We start from the raw sequence: 19,505 nt of genomic DNA on the forward strand, positions 1-19,505 counted from the left end.
TCCCCCATCAACTTTCTTAACCTCCTTTCCTTCATGTAACATTGCTTAAGCCATTTGTCCTTGACACTTTCTCTTCCCTATGTTTTTGATTTCCCACTATCTCACCTGCCCTTCAGAATATTTAGGCTGCTTCTAATAATTTCATTCTACTCCTTAAGTGGGAGTGGAGGAGGTTCCGCAAAGTGTGTCCCTTTCTCCCTTTCTCGCTCTCCCTGAGTGAACACTTCAACTATCATCCTCCAAATCCCTCTCTGTGTCTAGTTCCTTATTTCCAGTGACCTTTTGGTCACTTACACCTGTCAGCATATTGAACTTACTCTCCAAAATCCAACTATCATCTTCTCCACTGTTCTCATTTCCCTATTTCTGTCAATAGCACCACCCTACTATTATTCATCATCCTAATCAAAACTCTGCAGTTAGCTTTAATTCATTCTTCCTTATTTCTTACACTCAAATGCAAGTCTTAATGATGATATACTTGTTGTTGGTAAATTATCATATATCTGTCTCTCCATTCTTCCCATTTTCCTCACCTTCATTCTTTAGTTCTTAATATTCTATATTTGGACTCTTTCCTTTGTGCCCTATCTAGGCTACCTATGACCAGTTTCATTACCTTCCAAGATAACCAACACTACTATAAGATTATTATTTCTAAACTATCAATTTTGATTGTGTCACTATTCTCCCTAATGGCTCCTCACTGACTACGAGTAAGGTACAAACTTCTAAGTATAATATTTACATTTTTAGGCCTAACTTCCTTCACTGATCTGCATGTACCTGCTTATCTTTTTATTTAAAATTTTTTTTTTCAACGTTTATTTATTTTTGGGACAGAGAGAGACAGAGCATGAACGAGGGAGGGGCAGAGAGAGAGGGAGACACAGAATCGGAAACAGGCTCCAGGCTCTGAGCCATCAGCCCAGAGCCTGACGCGGGGCTCGAACTCCCGGACCACGAGATCGTGACCTGGCCGAAGTCGGACGCTTAACCAACTGCGCCACCCAGGCGCCCCTTATCTTTTTAAAAAAGTAGATTACTCTAGGGGCACCTGGATGGCTTAGTCGGTTAAGCATCTGACTCTTGATTTTGACTCAGGCCATGATCTCACATTTTTGCGAGTTTGAGCCCCACATCAGGCTCTGTCCTGACCCTGCTGGGCCTGCTTGGGATTCTCTCTCTCTCTCTCTGCCCCTCCCCAGCTTGCACACTTTTCTCTCAAAAATAAAAAACTTCCAAAAAAAAAAAAAGGTATATTACTCTGTTTACCATCACATTATGTATATATTTTTATTCATGCTAATTCTCTTATTACTTTCTGTTCACCTCTTAAGTAGATAAAACCCTACATATCATTTAAAACTCACTCAAAAGTTAACTCTGTTAGGAATCTTCTCTGAATATTCTAGGCTCTATCATAACTATGGTCTTACCATGTAGTGCTAGAGCTTGTTTAAAATCTATTTATGTACATGACTTTCCTTGCGCAATACTTTAAATTCCTTGAGGGACAGGCTTAAGTTTATTTATTTTAATAATGTGCTGGAGCAGCTAACACAATGCCATCCACACTATAGTTGTTCAATATATATTTAATGTTTTGCAGATGAAATATAATGAAGTGGCTATAAAGTACATACTGTCACACATAGTGAGACATACCTTTTATATCATGACCTCACTATAAGTGAAACATTACTCACTCTTATATAAATTTACAATTGTATTTCCAATTGTATTCTCTCACCTGTTTAAGTAGGGGTACAATGCACTAAATGGATTTAGTAAGAAACCAAATTGTAAAAAGTCTTCATTAGGGAACATATAGTATTCTGTATGTGTGTGGTAAACCCATCATATTATGATAGACCATAGTCTGCTGTTGCTAAGGTTAGAGTTCTGTTAAATTGAGGCTCTAACCTTGCTTTTCTGTGTGTAACCTTATGCCAGCAGCAGGTGTTATCACTGTGTGAATTTTTTAACAAAGCAATGATGATTAGAATCACAGTAAGACAATTACATTTTTAGTTCTAAAGGCCATATATTTCCAAAATTGTTAAGTTTTTTGTCAACTAAATGAAAGTAGGACTGACTTACACTGACTTAACAATTCTTCCTTCTTGAAGCATAGTATCTCAAGAAATCTTATCAGATGCAGATGAAACAATGAGCAAAAGAAGCTCGTTACAAAAGAGTACATATTGTGTGATTCTATTTATGATGAAGTTCATCAACAGGCAAAAGCAATCTATGCTGTTATAAGTCAGAATAGTGGTTCTGTTGTAAAGGTAGGAGTGATGGTCAACTGAGACAAAGTTGGTACATTGGAGCCTTTGAGTGGTGATTACACACAAGATAGTAACAGAAATTCATCAGGTTGTACACTTGAGGTTTTTGTTCTTTACAGGGTGTTCATAATGTTGCAGCAAAAATATTTCTGAAAGATAAATTAAGGAAAAGACAAACCAGAAGGAAAAAAAAAAAAGGGAAACACAAGTTAAAAAAAACCCAACCATCTCTAACAGACGGATTATAAAATCTGACTCTGTTGTTTGTGACAAAATGGTTGAGGGGGTAACCATAGTGGAATTTCCCCACCTTCACAGACTGTCACTATCCTCAACCACAGATCAATTGATACTTCAGGTGCAGCACTACAGTGTTTGTTTTTTTTAATGAAACAAAAATTTTGGGAATAATACTACAAAATAATAAGATACTTTTATTTGTTTCTGATGAGCTACTTGGCAAGCAGTGATTTTTATGGTATTTTTAAAACCATGGTATGTGACCCATTAGTGAGTTTTAAGTTCAAATATTAATGAAATAGAACTGAATATTAAATAAGAATGCAATAATGTAGAAAAAGTAAGTAATGCTTTGAGACTTTTGTTTCAGTTATATATGTGAGTGTGGTGAAGTAAAAGGTATTCTTATTATGGATTCAAGTGAAAAAAAAAAAGCCAACATTTTATGGGGATATCTGCTACATGCTGACAAGCACAACACAACAAAGGAGATCTTATAAATTGATATAATGACAATTGCACAACATTTTGATCTGAAGTTGCAAACAGGAAATTACTAGCATGCAGAAGACCTTGCACAATTACCATCAGCACCTTGCTTTTGTCATCAAAGTATCACACACTGAATACACTCTTATCTGCCCTAAAATCATATTGGCTAGAAAGGAAGTAAATTACTAATGTGGAGAGCCAGTATTTCTCTGCAGCTGCTAAGCAAGCTTTGCACGCTCACCGAAAGTACTGTGAATTCCCCGCTTCTCTTCTGTTGTAAGCTACCCGACCACCTTTGCCTTTCCTTACCAATAGTGGGGACAGTAGCTTTGAGAACTGTTTGGCAGAAAGAAAACAATGCTTGGTTGTCAATAGTAGGTAGGAAAATACATAACACCTGAAACGATCGAAAAAAAAAACAGTGCTCTTACAGCCTCAGCTTTCCTACTTTAAATGCTACCGAATCAGTTCTGATAAATCAGTGCCTCAACTCCAGGAGACTGGGTAATTTCCTGAAAGTTTCCAAACAACTAGATCATGGGAACTCTCGTTCTCAGTGTTAGGAACTCTGTTATTCAGTGTTATAACTCGGTGTTATTGCTGTTGTGACTGCAAAGTGGTATAGCCACTTTGGAAGATGATTTGATGGTTTCTTATAAAACCAAACATCTTCTTAACATATGATCCAGCAATTGTACTCCTTGGTAATTACCCAAAGGAGCTGAAAACTTATGTTCACACAAAAACCTGCAAATGGATGTTTACAGTAGCTTTATTCACAATTGCCAAAACTTGGAAGCAACCAACATATCCTTCAAAAGGTAAATAAGCTTCAAAATGGGTAAATAAGCTATAGTACATTCAGATAATGGAATGTTAATCAGCAATAAAAAGACATGAAAATATATGAAGGAACCATAGATGCATATTACTAAGTGAAAGAAGCCAATCTTAAAAGGCTGCATACTGTATGATTCCAACTATATGACATTATATAAAGAGCAAAACTATAAAGACAGTAAGAGGATCAGTGATGGCAAAGGGTGAGGGGAGGGGCTGTGGAGAGATGAATAGGCAGAGCACATTGGTAAAAATCAGAGCAGTAAAAACACTCTGTATGATACCATAATGATGGATACATGCCATTATACATTTGTCCAAACTCACACAGACTATCCAGGTCCCAGAGTGAACCATAATGTAAACTATAAACTTTAGGAGATTATGATGTGTCTATGTAGGTTCACCAATTATAACGAATGTACCACTCGGGTGGGGATGGTGATAATGGTAGAGGCTATGCATGAATTGAGGCAGAAGGCATGTGGGAAATCTCTGAACCTACCCCCTCAATTTTGCAGTGAATCTAAAACTGCTCTAAAGAAATGAAGTCTTAAAAACAAAAACAAAACATCATTTATTATAATGGCAAAAAAGTGAAAGGTAACTAGAAATAAATCTAACAAAATATTAATAAAGCTTGTATTGGAAAAAATGTATCCAATTATTATTTGCCATTCAAGAAGATATAAATAAGAAGTCAAAACATGCTCAATAGCTAGGAAGACTTAAATTTATAAAGAGGTTGATTCTTCCCAAAATAAACTAGAAATTTGAGACAGTAAGATTTTTGCTAGAACTTATTTGGAAATGATAAGAAAAAAGATTAGCCAAATCAACATTTAATAAGAAAAACAAAGTGGGAGGCTATGTTATCAGGTATCAATACTTAAGAAGCAAAGTACACCAGCACTGAAGAATCCGAAAATGCCCATGCATGACACAGCTGGACTACAAATAATCCATTCAATGAAGTAAGAATTTGTATTTTAAACAGTACCTTTATAAAAATAATTGATCAAAATTGATATATTTATATTTTTTGATTAATTGTGTACCAATAAGTATAATTATTACTCAATTCAGAAGAAAATTTTAATGTCACAGCTTATGAAGATATTGAATTAAAACATACATTTTAATTATCTAAAATTTTTGCAATAAAATGATCAGATGATCACTGACAGATATTTAAGCATACTGTATTCTTTTATTTTTTAATTTTTTAAATGTTTATTTACTTTTGAGAGAAAGAGACAGAGGCATGAATGGGGGAGGAGCAGAGAGGACACAGAATCCAAAGCAGGCTCCGGGCTCTGAGCTGTCAGCACAGAGTCTGGTGGGGGGCTCAAACTCATGGACTATGAGATGGTGACCTGAGCTGAAGTAGGATGCCCAACCCACTGAGCCACCCAGGCGCCCCTAAGCATACTGTATTCTTGAAATTATAATATATCAAGGTAATATTCTAGGGTAATATAGAATAAAAAAAGAGCAGAGAAAAAGGAAAGATGATAAATTTCTTTTTTTTTTTTTAAATTTTTTAATGTTTATTTTTGAGAGAGAAAGAGACAGAGTGTGAGCTGGGGAGGGGCAGAGAGAGAGGGAGACACAGAATCCAAAGCAGGCTCCAGGCTCCGAGCTGTCAGCACACAGCCCAACGTGGGGCTCGAACTCACAAACCGCAAGATCATGACCAGAGCTGATGTCAGACACTTAACCAACTGAGCCCCCAGGCACCTCTATAAATTTCTGACAATAAGAATAAGAAAATATTTTTAAGAAAAAAATTTTTTAATTTTCAAAATTTTATTTTGAGACAGAGAGAGAGAGAAAGAGAGGCGGAGAGAGAGGGAGAGAATCCCAAGCAGGTTCTGTGCTGTCAGCACAGAGCCCTACATGGGGCTCAATCCCACAAACCATGAGATCATGACCTGAGCTGAAATCAAGAGTCAGATGCTTAACCAATGAGTCACCCAGGTGCCCCTCAAAAGAAATATTTCATAAAATTGACTATATGCTCGATATATATCCAAAAGATTAATACCATAGAGAATTTATTTCTAATTTCTGCTATTTATATGACCAAAGAATTAATAACACAGAGAAAGTGTTTCTAAAGTCAGTGAAGTACACTAGAAATCAGCAACTGAAAGGGAACTATAGAATTAGAAACTGTCTAATATAGTTCAAAATAAGCAACCACAATGGGAATATTATACACTGAAAGATAATTAAAATACGATCTATAGAAACTGGAGGGTGTGAAGATTTTGTAAAAATTGTATAGTACATCTATGAGATAAAGAGCAGTACTGTTAAAATATATTCAAAATAAAATTCTGAGTTATTTTTTAACAAATTTTACTATCCTGATGAACGGAAAAATTTTCTAGGAAGATGTCCATCAACAGAATTATTCAAGAAAAGGACAAAAACTTGAATAAAATAACCTTAGAAGACATTAAAAAATAGGAAATGCTTTCTCTACCAACAATGACCCAGGTTCATCTGGCATTTTCAAACCTTAAAGGAACAGATACAGCTTCTGTTATTTAAACAGCTATAAATAAATTAAAAAAATTTTCAAAAGGGGCGCCTGTGTGGCTTAGTCGGTTGAGTTTTCAACTCTTGATATCAGCGCAGGTCATGATCCCAGGTTTGTGGGATCAAGCCCCGTGTGGGGCTCTGTGCTGAGCATGAAGCCCGCTTAAGACTGTCTCTCTCTCCCCCCTCAGGCTCTCTCCTCTCTCCCTAATTTATAAATTTAAAATAATTTATAAATAAGCAGATATAAAAATATTATAACTCTTATTTATTAAATAAAATAGTGCTAGCTTCTTTCTAAGAATTAAAAATGTAGAATGGCTCAAATATCATGAAAATTTATTTCTAGCTCACTTTTGCAGCTCCAGTTCCAACAAGAATTGGAAAAAAGTAAAATTTTGTGGAAGAAACAAAAACGTAATTAATTTAAAATGCCCTACTTAGAAAACCCAAGACAAATGAAAAACAACTAGAATAAGAGAGTTCAATAAAGTGGCATCACACAAAATAACCATTCCAAAATTAATACCTTGGGGCATTTGCTGTCTCAGTCGTTGAAGCATGTGACTCATGATCTTGGGATTGTGAGTTCAAGCTCCAAGTTGGGTGTAGAGGTACTTTAAAAAGAAAATCTTTAAAAAAATAACTACTATCTTTATTACCAATTAGAAAATGTAATGGTTAAAAAAAATGCCATTTCTAATAGCAACAAAAACTAGAGCATACCTCTTCAGATGTAATAAGAAATATTCAAGACACATATGAAGCAAGACATAATTTTCTCTTTCCAAAATATCAACAAAGACCTAAATGAATGGAGAGGTAAACTACATTCAGCTCTCCCAAACCACTCTCTAAATCCAATGAAATTCCAATTTTAAAAAGTCCCAATTCAATTTTCACTACCATGGCAAAAATGATTCCAAAGATCACCTAGAAGATCAAAACCAAGAAGTTAAAAAAGTACGTATTAAGGACTTAGCGTACCAGATAACAATGCACCTAGAAATATCTAGAAATATACAGCTAGAATAATTAAAATAATAATGTATTGGCTGAAAGAAATCGATCAATGGAACAGAGTGGTGGGTCTAGACACAGATCTGTGTATCTAGATAGAGATTCAGTATAAGGATAAAGTTTGTATTTCAAATTAGTGGCAAGGGCAGCTAGGTGGCTCAGTCAGTTAACCATCTCACTCTGATTTCGGCTCAGGTCATGATCTCGTGGTTCGTGAGTTCAAGCCCCGCATCGACAGCTGACATCTGACAGCCAGAGTCTGGAGCCTGCTTCGGATTCTGTGTCTCCCTCTCTCTCTGCCCTTCCCCTGCTCACACTCTGTCTCTCTATCTATCTCTCAAAAATAAATAAACATCAAAAAAATTTTTTTTTAAATTAGCAAAATTGGACGGTTATCAAATAAATGACGGTGGAAAATGGGCAAGTGGTTATCCATTTGGGGCCCTAACTCATGCATAGACAAGAATAGATTTTGAGTGAATTAAATGTATAAATTGGAAAGATCTTCCTGAAAAACACAGTAACACAAAAACTCCGTAATAAAAAGGACTGAAAAATTTGATAATACAAATGTCAAAATTCAGTAGAACAAATGGCTTGTGAAGTTAATAGCCTTCACAATTCCACTTTATCCAAAGCACAAAAACAGGCAAAAGAGTTACCCTGCCTGGAGGTGCGTGGGGAAGAAAAGAAGTAACAGGAAAGGAACCTGGGGGTGGGAGAGCATCAGGGTCCTAGTAATGTATTTCCTTAATGTTGTGTTTCTTGATCTGGACGCTGACACATGAAGATGGTTCAGACTGTAAAATTTCAGAGGATATACACTTATGAGTACTTTTCCTGTGGCAAATTTAGGGAGTACCATAAGGAAATAAGGAGGGATGGGAGAGATCGACATGAAATTTTTCCTCGTGATGTTACATTAATCTATGTTTTATCTGTTTATGAAGAAGCATATACTAGTTGCGTAATTTTTTTAAAGTGAAAAATGATAAAGGCTACATATAAGACATACAACATTCAAGACTTATGATCCAAGTATAATCAAGACAATTCTATAGGGCACACTCTACCTGTGAATCTAGTATGTTGGAAATTTCGCATTCACCAACATTTACTTCATCCAACTGCAAGGAAAACAAGTTTCTGGCAACCTGGACAAAATCTGAAATGGAACACATTTTAGTAGGAACACAACATTTAACCTCATCTAAATACATCTTTACCTTTTTTTAAATGAAGTTGAAGCTATGCATTAAAACTAACGTTTCAAATTTAATTTACTTCAATGAATTACCTTAAAGTGGTATTAACTGAAGTGACAAATATAAGCTCAAATAAACAGTAAGTAAGAGATAAACCAATTTTAACTCACTTGAGTTAAATTCGCTGAGGTAAATAAATCAGTTAAGTAACAATAAAGCACATACATATCGTAGGTACATCTATTTTCTCCAACTCTTACTACGAGCAAGAACTTTCTCTGAAATATACGACAATATTGTGACTTGTAGCTTTTTTAGCTGGAACCGGAGGTTTAACAAAAATAATAATAGCAGCAGCTAATGTTTACGGAACAGCCTTCTAGTGCTAGGCACAGTGCTTTGCTATTTCATCCTCCCATTGAGGATGGGTAGGTCCTCTTATCCTCTTTGTTCTACACACTGCGGCTAAGAGAAGTTAACTGCCAAACTTCCCAAGGCTGCTTGGCAAGTAAGTAGCAGAGCAGGACTCAAATGAAGGTCTAACTCCAAGCCTGATGCTGGCTAGCAAACTGTAAGCTTCTTCAGACATGAGTGTGACCCATCCATCCTCAGATTTTTGAATTTTAGCTATTATATTTTTAATTTCCAAGGATCCTTTTCGTATTCTCTGATTGTTCCTAGTCTATAATATCTTACTCTTTATATCACGGATGCCTTATCTTTGTTTACCTTTTCAGAGATGTTCATTATGGTTTGTCTGAAGTTCTCTCCCACTCTTGCATTATTCCTCATTTTTCAGGGTTCCTGTTTTTCTCTTTGTCAGACAGTTTGGGGCTCTTATATTTTGTCAGAGAATTTCTGCAAGTGTCTGGTGACCCTTGGCTATGAGTGCATATTTAACAAAAATCACCACCAAAACACACATTGGAAATCCTGTGTGCATAACTTGCCTTGTCAACTGGCTGGTTTCACTACAGAGCAATCAGGTGGCCAACTGACACCTTGGGGTCTTGCCTATAAACATGGCTGCAAAATTCACCAAGCAATCTGGGTGTGTGTTGTGAGTGATAACTCAACATACACTCCTCCAAATTCCCTGACCGCTGGCAGCTATAGGTTCAGAATCTCTCTGGTTTAATTTCCCAAGAGGATATACTTCTTTTCCTCAGCAGGTATAAGGCAGTGCTAAATCCTGGGTTGCTTGAGAGGAGGCAGGTAATAGCATAAATACTCCTTGCACAGATTTCTAACAATCCTATTTGAAATGCCCTGCCTATACCTACCCTTCAGAAATACCTGATACTTTTAATTCCTAATTCTTTTCAGTGATAAATCAGCTTGTTCTCCATTGTGGTTCCCCCATCTCTTCAGACACATGGGCTTTGTTGCCTCTATTTACTAATTCATTTAGTTTCTTCATCCATGTTCTGTCCTTATATATTGTGGTTTTAGTTATACATGCAATTTCTTTTTTGTTCTCTTCATTATTTGGGGGTGATTTTCAAAAGGAGAGGAAAGGAAACATATTTTTTTTTATCACTTTGAAACCAAAAAGCGAATTCTTTTTTAGTAATACAGATGCTTTAAAAATGATACAATATTTCATCTACTGTATAAGAAAAAAATTAAATACTGAATGCTGTCAAGGATACAAAAAACTGTTAATTCAACAAATTCATATGTAAAATATCTCTTGAAAACAACTTATCAATACCTATCAGAAGTATAAACCACTTGTGGGAATTTATCTAAGCAGGAAAAAAACTATGATGTTAAATATAGAATTACCTATAATACCAGCTACTGAGAGACTATTAAAATCCCAGAAGTGGAAAGGCTTAATATTATAGTATATCAACTAAGTATGTCAATATCATGCTAATTTTATAAGAATAATTATACAGTACCATAAAAATATTTATTCTGTCTTATTAGCTGGAAAAAAGTATGGAAATTCATAGTAGTGGAGTTAGTTAGGACTTGTATAATTCACATTATTTCTTTTGTTATTACTAAAGCAATGTTTACACAATTAAGTAAAAAATAAAAAAGGTACGATAGGATGATGATATTTTAGAGCTGGAAGATTCTAGGAAAGTCTCCTTTCTGCTGACCCAGCCAGGCCAGTATTTGTAGCTGACATTTTAGGATAGTGATTATGGAACTTGAAATAGATATGGTCTTATTTTTCTCTCTTTCCTTACAAAGATGCATTCCTAATAAAAAGAGGTCACTGTAACTCTCCCACCGAGTTTCTGTGATGACACAACATGATAAACCTAATATTACCTCCAAAAGACACTGTCCCCTTTGGGTCTACTTGCACTTGCTGTCTCAGGGCTTGGTGTTGTTCCTTTGTGGGCTGAATACCAAGATAATCTAGAGCCTGGAAGGAAAAGGACTCAAGTGAAGCAATTTTTCAAATCTCTAAAGGATAAAACTTTTCATTACAACTTTATTTTACAACCCAGTGAAAAAAATCAGTATCAGGAACAGTGACAAGAATTACATGCCCAGAGAGGGTCTGTTGACTATTTATGAATTAATTTTCTATAAAATATTAGCCTGATTCCACCACCACCTCAGTTGTTTTGTGGGGCTTTTTTTCTGCAAGACTAGCACTTTGGCTGATGCCAAATTTATAAGCATAGCCCTAGAACCAAAACTCAATTTCTTAGTTTAAAATATGTGGTATGGTACAGAAGAAAAATAGCAAGGAAATTCTACTAAATCAGATTAAACATTAATTTCTAAAAGTGGCACTATAAAAATGGATATATTTTTTTTTAACATACTTGAGACCAAAACTAAAGTTGATAAATATTCTAATTTTGGGTTATTTATCGATAGGCTTACATAAATAGTAAAGTAGAAAGCTTTCTCTGGAACCTACCTCTCTCTGCCATTTTTTTTCTTTTTTTCCTTTTCTTTTCTCTACCTCAATTCAGTACCCATAGCAGATCAAGTATTCAGAGACTGCTTGTTGTATTCCAATACTCATTCTCTTCTTCTTCTTTAGCAACATAACCACAAGTTTTAGCTAGCAACACTTCCATCCTGCTAAAAGATATTTCCCAGCCCACTTGAGGGCTTGATGAAGCCATGGGACTATGCACTGGCGAAGGACATACAAGGTGAAGTATTGTGGAATACTTCGAGGAAGGCTTTCAAAAGTAGGTGTAGGCTATTCTTGGCTCTTTCTCTCCCCTCTTTGGGCTTAATTAAAAGAGAAAAAAGATGAAAGGAAGGAAAGAAGGCAAGGAGGGTGGGAGCATGCTGGAACTCAAGTAGTCATCTTGGTTCATAAGCCACTTTGGTGGAGCAGAAAGATAGTTGTAACATGGGTCTCTGACCTATAGAACTTCCATCCCAGCCCTGGACCACCTTCTTTAAAGCTTCTTTTTGGTGTGAAAGAAATAAATTTCTAGTAGAAACCACTGTTATTTCAGGTTCTCCAGTTATATATAGCAAAACCTAATCTTAACTAATATAGAGACTGATTAGATGCCCTTACTGGATTTGGGCAAGAATATATTTTGTGTCAATCATATTAAAACAAAAAAGTAGGCAAAGTTTAATATTGGTAATTATTCCTTATAAATTTCTTCCTCCTTCAAAATCTGCTCAGTCATTCATCAGTTCATTTACCAAATATCTATTCAATGCTTACTATAATTGTCAGGTACTACACTATGCAAAGGGGCACACAAAGAAGACACAGCTGCTACTCTAAAAGAGTGATGGTTTCTAGGGTGAGAATAACATGTGAATAAATGTAATTAGTGCAATATGAAATTTAATAGAAGTGTGTATAGGATATACTGTGCCAAAAACAAACTGGTTAATGTATAAGTGGTTGGGCACAGTGAGAGAAGGAGACAGGAGGAAGGAAGAATATTAGGAAAAATTCATTAAAAAGTTATTTTAGAGTTTAGCTAAGTATCATCTGCCTCCTCTGTCTATACAGTCATAAATATTTGCCTTACACAACATAGAATACTGGTTCTTACCATTTCTTAAGAATTTTTTATGTTTATTCATTTAAAAAAAAATTTTTTTTTTCAATGTTTATTTATTTTTGGGACAGAGAGAGACAGAGCATGAACGGGGGAGGGGCAGAGAGAGAGGGAGACACAGAATCGGAAACAGGCTCCAGGCTCTGAGCCATCAGCCCAGTGCCTGACGCGGGGCTCGAACTCACGGACCGCGAGATCGTGACCTGGCTGAAGTCGGACGCTCAACCGACTGCGCCACCCAGGCGCCCCTATGTTTATTCATTTTTGAGAGACGGAGTGCAAGTGGGGGAAGAGCAGAGAGAGAGGGAGACACAGAATTTGAAGCAGGCTCCAGGCTCTGAGCTGTCAGCACAGAGCCCAACATGACGCTCGAACCCAGGAACCGTGAGATCATGACCTGAGCCAAAGTTGGACACTCAACCGACTGAGCCACCCAGGCACCCCTGGTCTTAACTTTTGATGTTCTTTTCCTTCAATTATAAAAATGCTACACACACACACACACACACACACACACACACACACACACCACAAAGAGAGTAATACAAAGAATATCCATGTACTCAAATACTCATTGATATTTGCTTGATATATATATATATATATATATATATATATATATATATATATATATTAAGAAATAAACACTATAGACTTGGTTGAAAGCTTTCTCCATTGTTCCTCAGCAGGAACCACTATCCTAAGGTTGCTGTATCCTTCCTTTCCATGATTTGATACCATTACTACATGTATTCCCTAATGTTATGTATTCTTGTGAACTTTAAATTTTACATCAATAGTATAATACAAATGGATACACTTACAAATTGTTTTTATTTTTACTTTAATGCTATGATTTCATAATTGCTCAATATTGTTATCTGTGAAACTAGTTCACTTAACTTTAAATGGTATCCCACTGTATGAATATAAATTATATACTCTCTGATTGATGGGCTTTTATCATTACTCCTACTTATTTTTTATTACAAAACATTATACATATCTTCTTGTGTGGATGTGTGAAAATTTCTCTGCAGTATATCCCTAGAAGAGGAAATGCTGAGTCACATATGTATTGTATCTATATATTGTATCTATCTATCTATCTATCTATCTATCTATCTATCTATCGTCAACTTTACTAGATACTGTAAAATTACTCTCACACTGGTTGTAACAATTTACACACATCACTAGTATATAAGCCCTTTTATTTTTCTATATTTTAAGAGCACTTGCTGTTTTCACACTTTAAATTTTGTTAATATGTTGAATATGAAATAGTATGTTGTTTGTTAAATTCCCTTCGTTATAAGTGAGATTAAACTTCTTTTACATGTTTATCAGCAATGTTTTTAACTCAGAAATTACTTAGCAATATGTTTTAAGTTGTCATACATGGTTTTAAGAAATATTTTTGCTAGTGATTCCTAAATTTGGTGACATTCTCCCAAATGTGAAAACAAAGAAAGTCTTCAGATCTTGCGAAATGTCCCCTGAGGCAAAAAAAACAAAAACAAAAACAAAAAACTGTACCCTTTATCCTTGAAAACTACTGCTCCAGAGACAAACACTGTTAATGGTTTGATGTATAATTTTCTAAATTTTTAAATGAATATACATACACCTACATATTAAATATACATAAATTATGTGTTTATTTACAGCAATTATTACATACAGTGTTGTATATGACTTAAAAAGTATTAACATATTATAGGTTTCTATTCTGTACATTTTACATCTCTTGCATGCTTTTCAAAACTGCTGTGATAGTGCATTAGCACTTAAGTATACATATATTTCAAATTTTGAATATAGCAAAACATTGTATAACTTTTAACTTTTGAATTTCTTTTAACCTTTTGAATTTCTCCCTACAGGTAATACCTGTCACACTTTTGGTTTAATATTCAAGTATTTTACTATATAACATTTGATATATATTAAAAACAAATATATAACAGATATACATGTCTTAAGGCAGGAAAATAACTTAAAAATTCCATGAATCCATCTAAGAAGTACAAAACTGCCAGTACTGCTGAATTCAGGTCATATATTCCTACTCCTTTAGAGTAGGAATGGTTTTGTCATTCCTCCATATTGCTATGTAGTCGTGTAACATCCGCATATTCATCTTCACTGATAAATATCTGATTAGAGGAACATTCCACAATTTATTCATCCCTCACTCCTGTACATTGGGGTTTTCTGCTTACTAGCAACGCAACAATGAACATTCTTGTACACATCTAAAACTTTCTGTAGGGTTTTACTCCTTACTTAGAAGTAGTTTGGGTGGGTCTTTTTTCTTTTTCTTTTTTTTTTTTGAATGATGGTAGGACTTCTGAAAATATTTTCAGGGCGCCTGGGTGGTTCAGGTTCAGTTGGTTAAGTGTCTGAGTTCGGTTCAGGTCACGATCTCACAGTTCGTGTGTTCCAGCCCCATGTCGGGCTCAGTGCTGACCGCTAAGAGCCTGGAGCCTACTACGGATTCTATATTTCCTCTCTCTGCCCCTCCCCTGCTTATGCTCGTCTCTCTCGCTCTTTCTCAAAAATAAATAAACATTAAAACAAATTTTTTAATAAAAATATTTTAGATAGCAGTATTTTTTAATGTTATGAGTATTACAAATATTTTCTCCCAGTTTTTGGCATAACCTTTTACTTTTTTATATTCTCTTTATGGACTCTCTTATGGACAATTGCCAGGTATGTTTGTATACCATTATTTCATATTTTTTAAATATATATTTATAAAATATTTTAAGTTTTGGGTTTTGTATAAATAGTATCATACTATACAAATCAATATGTAACTTTTTGGTTTAATAACAAGATTTCTTGAGATGTAATTCACCTATCATAAGGTTCATGATTTTAGGGTATAGTTGCATAGTTTTTAGTACATTGACAAGTTGGGCATCAATCACCACAAACTGTAGAAAATTTTCATTGCCTTAAAAGGAAACTATACCCACCAGCAGTCACTTGCTATTTCCCTGTCCCCCTAGCTCCAGGCAACCACTAATTTATATTCTGTCTCTATGGATTTGCCAATTCTGAGCATTTCATATTAATAGAATCATATCATTGTGGCTTTTTGTCTGCTTCTTTCATTAGCTTAATGTTTCAAGGTCTATCTATGTTGGAGCATGCATTAGAACTTCATTCCTTGGGGCACCTGGGTGGCTCAGTCGGTTAAACGTCCGACTTCGCTTCAGGCCAGTGATCTCGCAGTTTGTGAGTTTGAGCCCCACGTCAGGCTCTGTGCTGACAGCTCAGAGCCTGGAGCCTGCTTCGGATTCTGTGTCTCCCTCTCTCTCTCAGTCCCTCCCATGCTCATGCTCTGTCTCTCTCTGTCTCTTGATAATAGATAAACGTTAAAAAAAAAAAAATTAAGAACTTTATTCCTTTTATAGCTCAATAATAACTGTCCATTATATGTATGTACTATATTTTATCTTTTTTAAGTTAAAAAAAGGTAAATCAAGAGTAAAAGAAACAAGATATTAGTAGAAAAATAGCAGGTAGATAATAACAAATTAGAAACTCAACAGGAAATATAAGATGGCTGCAAAGATACAGTGAACTAAAGAAACAATGTCTTTAATGGGTGGCTCAGTCGGTTTAATGTCCGACTTCAGCTCAGGTCATGATCTTGTGGTTCATGGGTTTGAGCCCCACATGGGGCTCTGTGCTGACAGCTCAGAGCCTGGAGCCTGCTTCAGATTCTGCGACTCCCTCTATCTCTGCTCCTCTCCTGCTTGTGCTCTGTCTCTGTCTCTCGAAAATGAATAAACGTTAAAAAATTTTTAAAAAGAAAGAAACAATGTCTCACTAAAGCTAAAATACTAAGCAATAATAAGCATATAAGTTTGGAAGAGGCTTATCAGAGTTAAAGTATCATACATGCTCTGTATGTTCAAAAGAACGGTGAAGATTTTATTAACTTTAGACTGATTAAGTTCAAGATACATGTTAAACTTTTAAGGTAATCACTAAAAGAATAGCAAAAGAAGGCATAATTTCCTTTTTAAAATTTTTAAATGTTTATTTATTTTAGAAAGAGAGAGAGAGAGAATGAGTGAGAGAGGGGCAAAGAGAGAGGGAGACACAGAAACGGAAGCAGGCTTCAGGCTCTGAGCTGTCAGCACAGAGCCCAACACGGGGCTCGAACCCACAAACCATGAGATCATGACCTGAAGTCAGATGCTTAACCAACTGAGCTACCCAGGTGCCTCATAATTTCTAAATAAGTTAGGGGAGAAAAAATAAAATGCAAAAACAACCAACCAAATATTCAAACATAACCAAACCAAAGAATACAATAAAGGGGGAAGGGGAAGAAGTAATAGAACAAAAGTATTATTTTAATAAAATGGTAGAAATAAGTAAAAATGTATTATAATTACACAAACTATTAAGTATGTGGAGCCATGGGAACGTCTGCATAAGACTTTACAAATCATACTTTACAAATCAATGCACCAATCCAACAATTACTTTCTGAGCAGTTACTATGAGTCACGCATTTTTTTAGGAACCAGAGAAAAGGAAGTGAAAATTTTGGCAACACCTCAAGTACAGATGAAGGTAAATAAACACTTTGACCTCATCATGTTTTAGTAAATCAACTTTTAAAAAGCATATGAATGATAAGCTTGAAATTTAGAACAGAGTTATCTCTTGGGGAGAGAGAGAGAGGTGTATATGATCAAGAAGAAACACACAGGCAATGTCAAAAATTCTCATTCTTAGCTATGTGGTGGGTACAGGTGTGTTTGTTTTAGTATTCTTTAAGCTGTACATGCACAATATAATCATTCTGTGTATGACTGATATTTTCATATAAAGAAATAAAAACAACTTTACAGAAGTAAAGCAAACAAAACACCTGTCACAGAAGGTAAGCAATATATGATTATTATTGGGGTGCCTGGTGGCTCAGTTGGTTGAGCATGCGACTCTTGATTTCAGCTCAGGTCATGATCCCAGGGTCATGGGATTGAGCCCTGTGGGGCTCTGCACTGAGTATGGAGCCTGCTTAAGATTCTCTCTCCCTCCCTCTGCCTCTCTGTCACTCTCCCCTACTTGTGCTCTTTCTCTAAAAATAAATAAATAAATAAAAGTATATGATTATTTTTATACTAAGTAATAATAATTACAAAATAAAATCAGCTACAATGGAAACTGACCTAGAGCTAAACTTCAGAAATTTATTCTAGATGAATACAGCATGTCAGTGATGTAAGCTCATAAATATAAGCAGGAAATAATCTACTTCTGGTCAAAAAATAGGTTCCAAAAATTTCTTGAATAATAATGAATGTCATCTTTTAACCTTTGGCAAAAATGCAAATTTGTTAACTGGACAAATAAATGCCCTTAACTCTAATGTCTGAATGATGAATTTAAAAAAAAATTAACTTCTTTACAATATTCATCACATACTTCCCAACCTAATACAAAGAACATCTCATTAACTGTAATCAGACACTGGGTATGCCGTTGCTCACTACAGCTTTCTTCAAATGTTACAGAAATGGCAAGAGGTAATGTAAATATCAGCGAAATGGCATCTGTATCCCAAAGCATCTTTCTTAGGTACAAAAATACAGATAGCATACAAGTACAGTAATTCTTTGTCTTCAAGCCAACTAATAAATTGTATACCTATTTGCTGTGTTTACCATGTCTACTTACAGGTTTAACATTAGGATTAAATGAGACCCACAGTACTCATAAAAATACTTAAAAAATATGGCACTGCAAATAACTATGGTGAACTTATTTTAAAATATCTGTAAAATTACATCATCCTCAGGCAAAAAGGCAATCCATTTTTCAGGCAAGGAATTAAGAGATAAGTAGTTCTGTATTAGAAATCACTTTCCAGTATATCCTGATACAAAATCGTCTAAGTAGACTAGTAAAACATAGAGGATTTCATGAAGACAATGCCACATATGTATATGTCTTGACAGGTAATTTGCTTCAGCAAATTCTAACCTCTCGTCTTTCATAAAAATTGTACTGAGTAGGCTAATTACTTAATAATCACATGGTCAGTCAATACCTTTTCCTTGTGAAATTTTATTATAATAATTTCCTAGATGCTATATGTAATATATTTACAGAAGATAAAGGAAAAAGATAATTTTATTTCATTTTAAATATTTGATCACATTGGCCTTATCGGTTACTGAATCTGTCTGCAAAGTAGCAACTGAAATAGAAGGTCCTATTTCAAATGGAATGATACAGATATTATTATATTATTAGGCAACTAAACGAAAAAGGAAAGGTAGCTCAGCAAATATTTGGGTAGATAGGAGCTAATTTGGATTTTGGGGAAAAAAAATTCTTATTAAGTAAGATACAGTTTCAAACTCTGAAAACAAAGAATGCTCTACTAAATAAAGTCACTAATATATTTTGAATAAAAACGCTGAATTTACACAGAACATGGGTTGCCATTACTGTAAAACTGCCATTTTATTTTTCCAGAAAAACAATTTGTTTAGGCTAAAAGGAGGACCAAAACCTAAAAATTCTGATTCAACAGTAAAACAACTCAAATTTCTCGGAGTCTGTATAAATTTAGATGATTTTCTTATCTCTAAGATAATTAGATTAAAAAATAGCATGTGCTAGTCATGCGGTTATGGGGTGATGATGGGAGTTTGGAGCTGATGGCCAAGAAAGAATTCTTGAAGATGTCTTTGGTGCAAAAAGGTGATTTTATTAAAGTACGGGGACAGGACCCATGGGCAGAAAGAGCTGCACTGGGGTTGTGACGGGTAACTGTCTACCCTCAGGTTGGGAGGGGGTTAGGGACAGTG

General features: G+C 35.2%; 1 protein-coding gene across 5 annotated transcripts in view; it reads right to left on the minus strand.

Moving 5' to 3' along the window:
* The window catches only part of STXBP4 (syntaxin binding protein 4), a 172,786-nt gene that overhangs the window by 113,235 nt on the left and 40,046 nt on the right, over positions 1 to 19,505 (minus strand). For all 5 annotated transcript variants that reach the window (XM_086686923.1, XM_086686926.1, XM_086686925.1 and 2 more), the window contains 2 exons: positions 10,928 to 11,024; positions 8,507 to 8,598 (listed from right to left, as the gene is read on the minus strand). In XM_086686923.1, the coding sequence (XP_086543049.1) occupies positions 8,507 to 8,598; positions 10,928 to 11,024 (189 nt within the window). The remainder of the gene's footprint in view (positions 1 to 8,506; positions 8,599 to 10,927; positions 11,025 to 19,505) is intronic.

This window comes from Puma concolor, chromosome E1, assembly GCF_028749965.1.
Source record: "Puma concolor isolate L17-30 chromosome E1, mPumCon1.1.hap2, whole genome shotgun sequence".
Classification (NCBI taxonomy): Eukaryota; Metazoa; Chordata; class Mammalia; order Carnivora; family Felidae; genus Puma; species Puma concolor.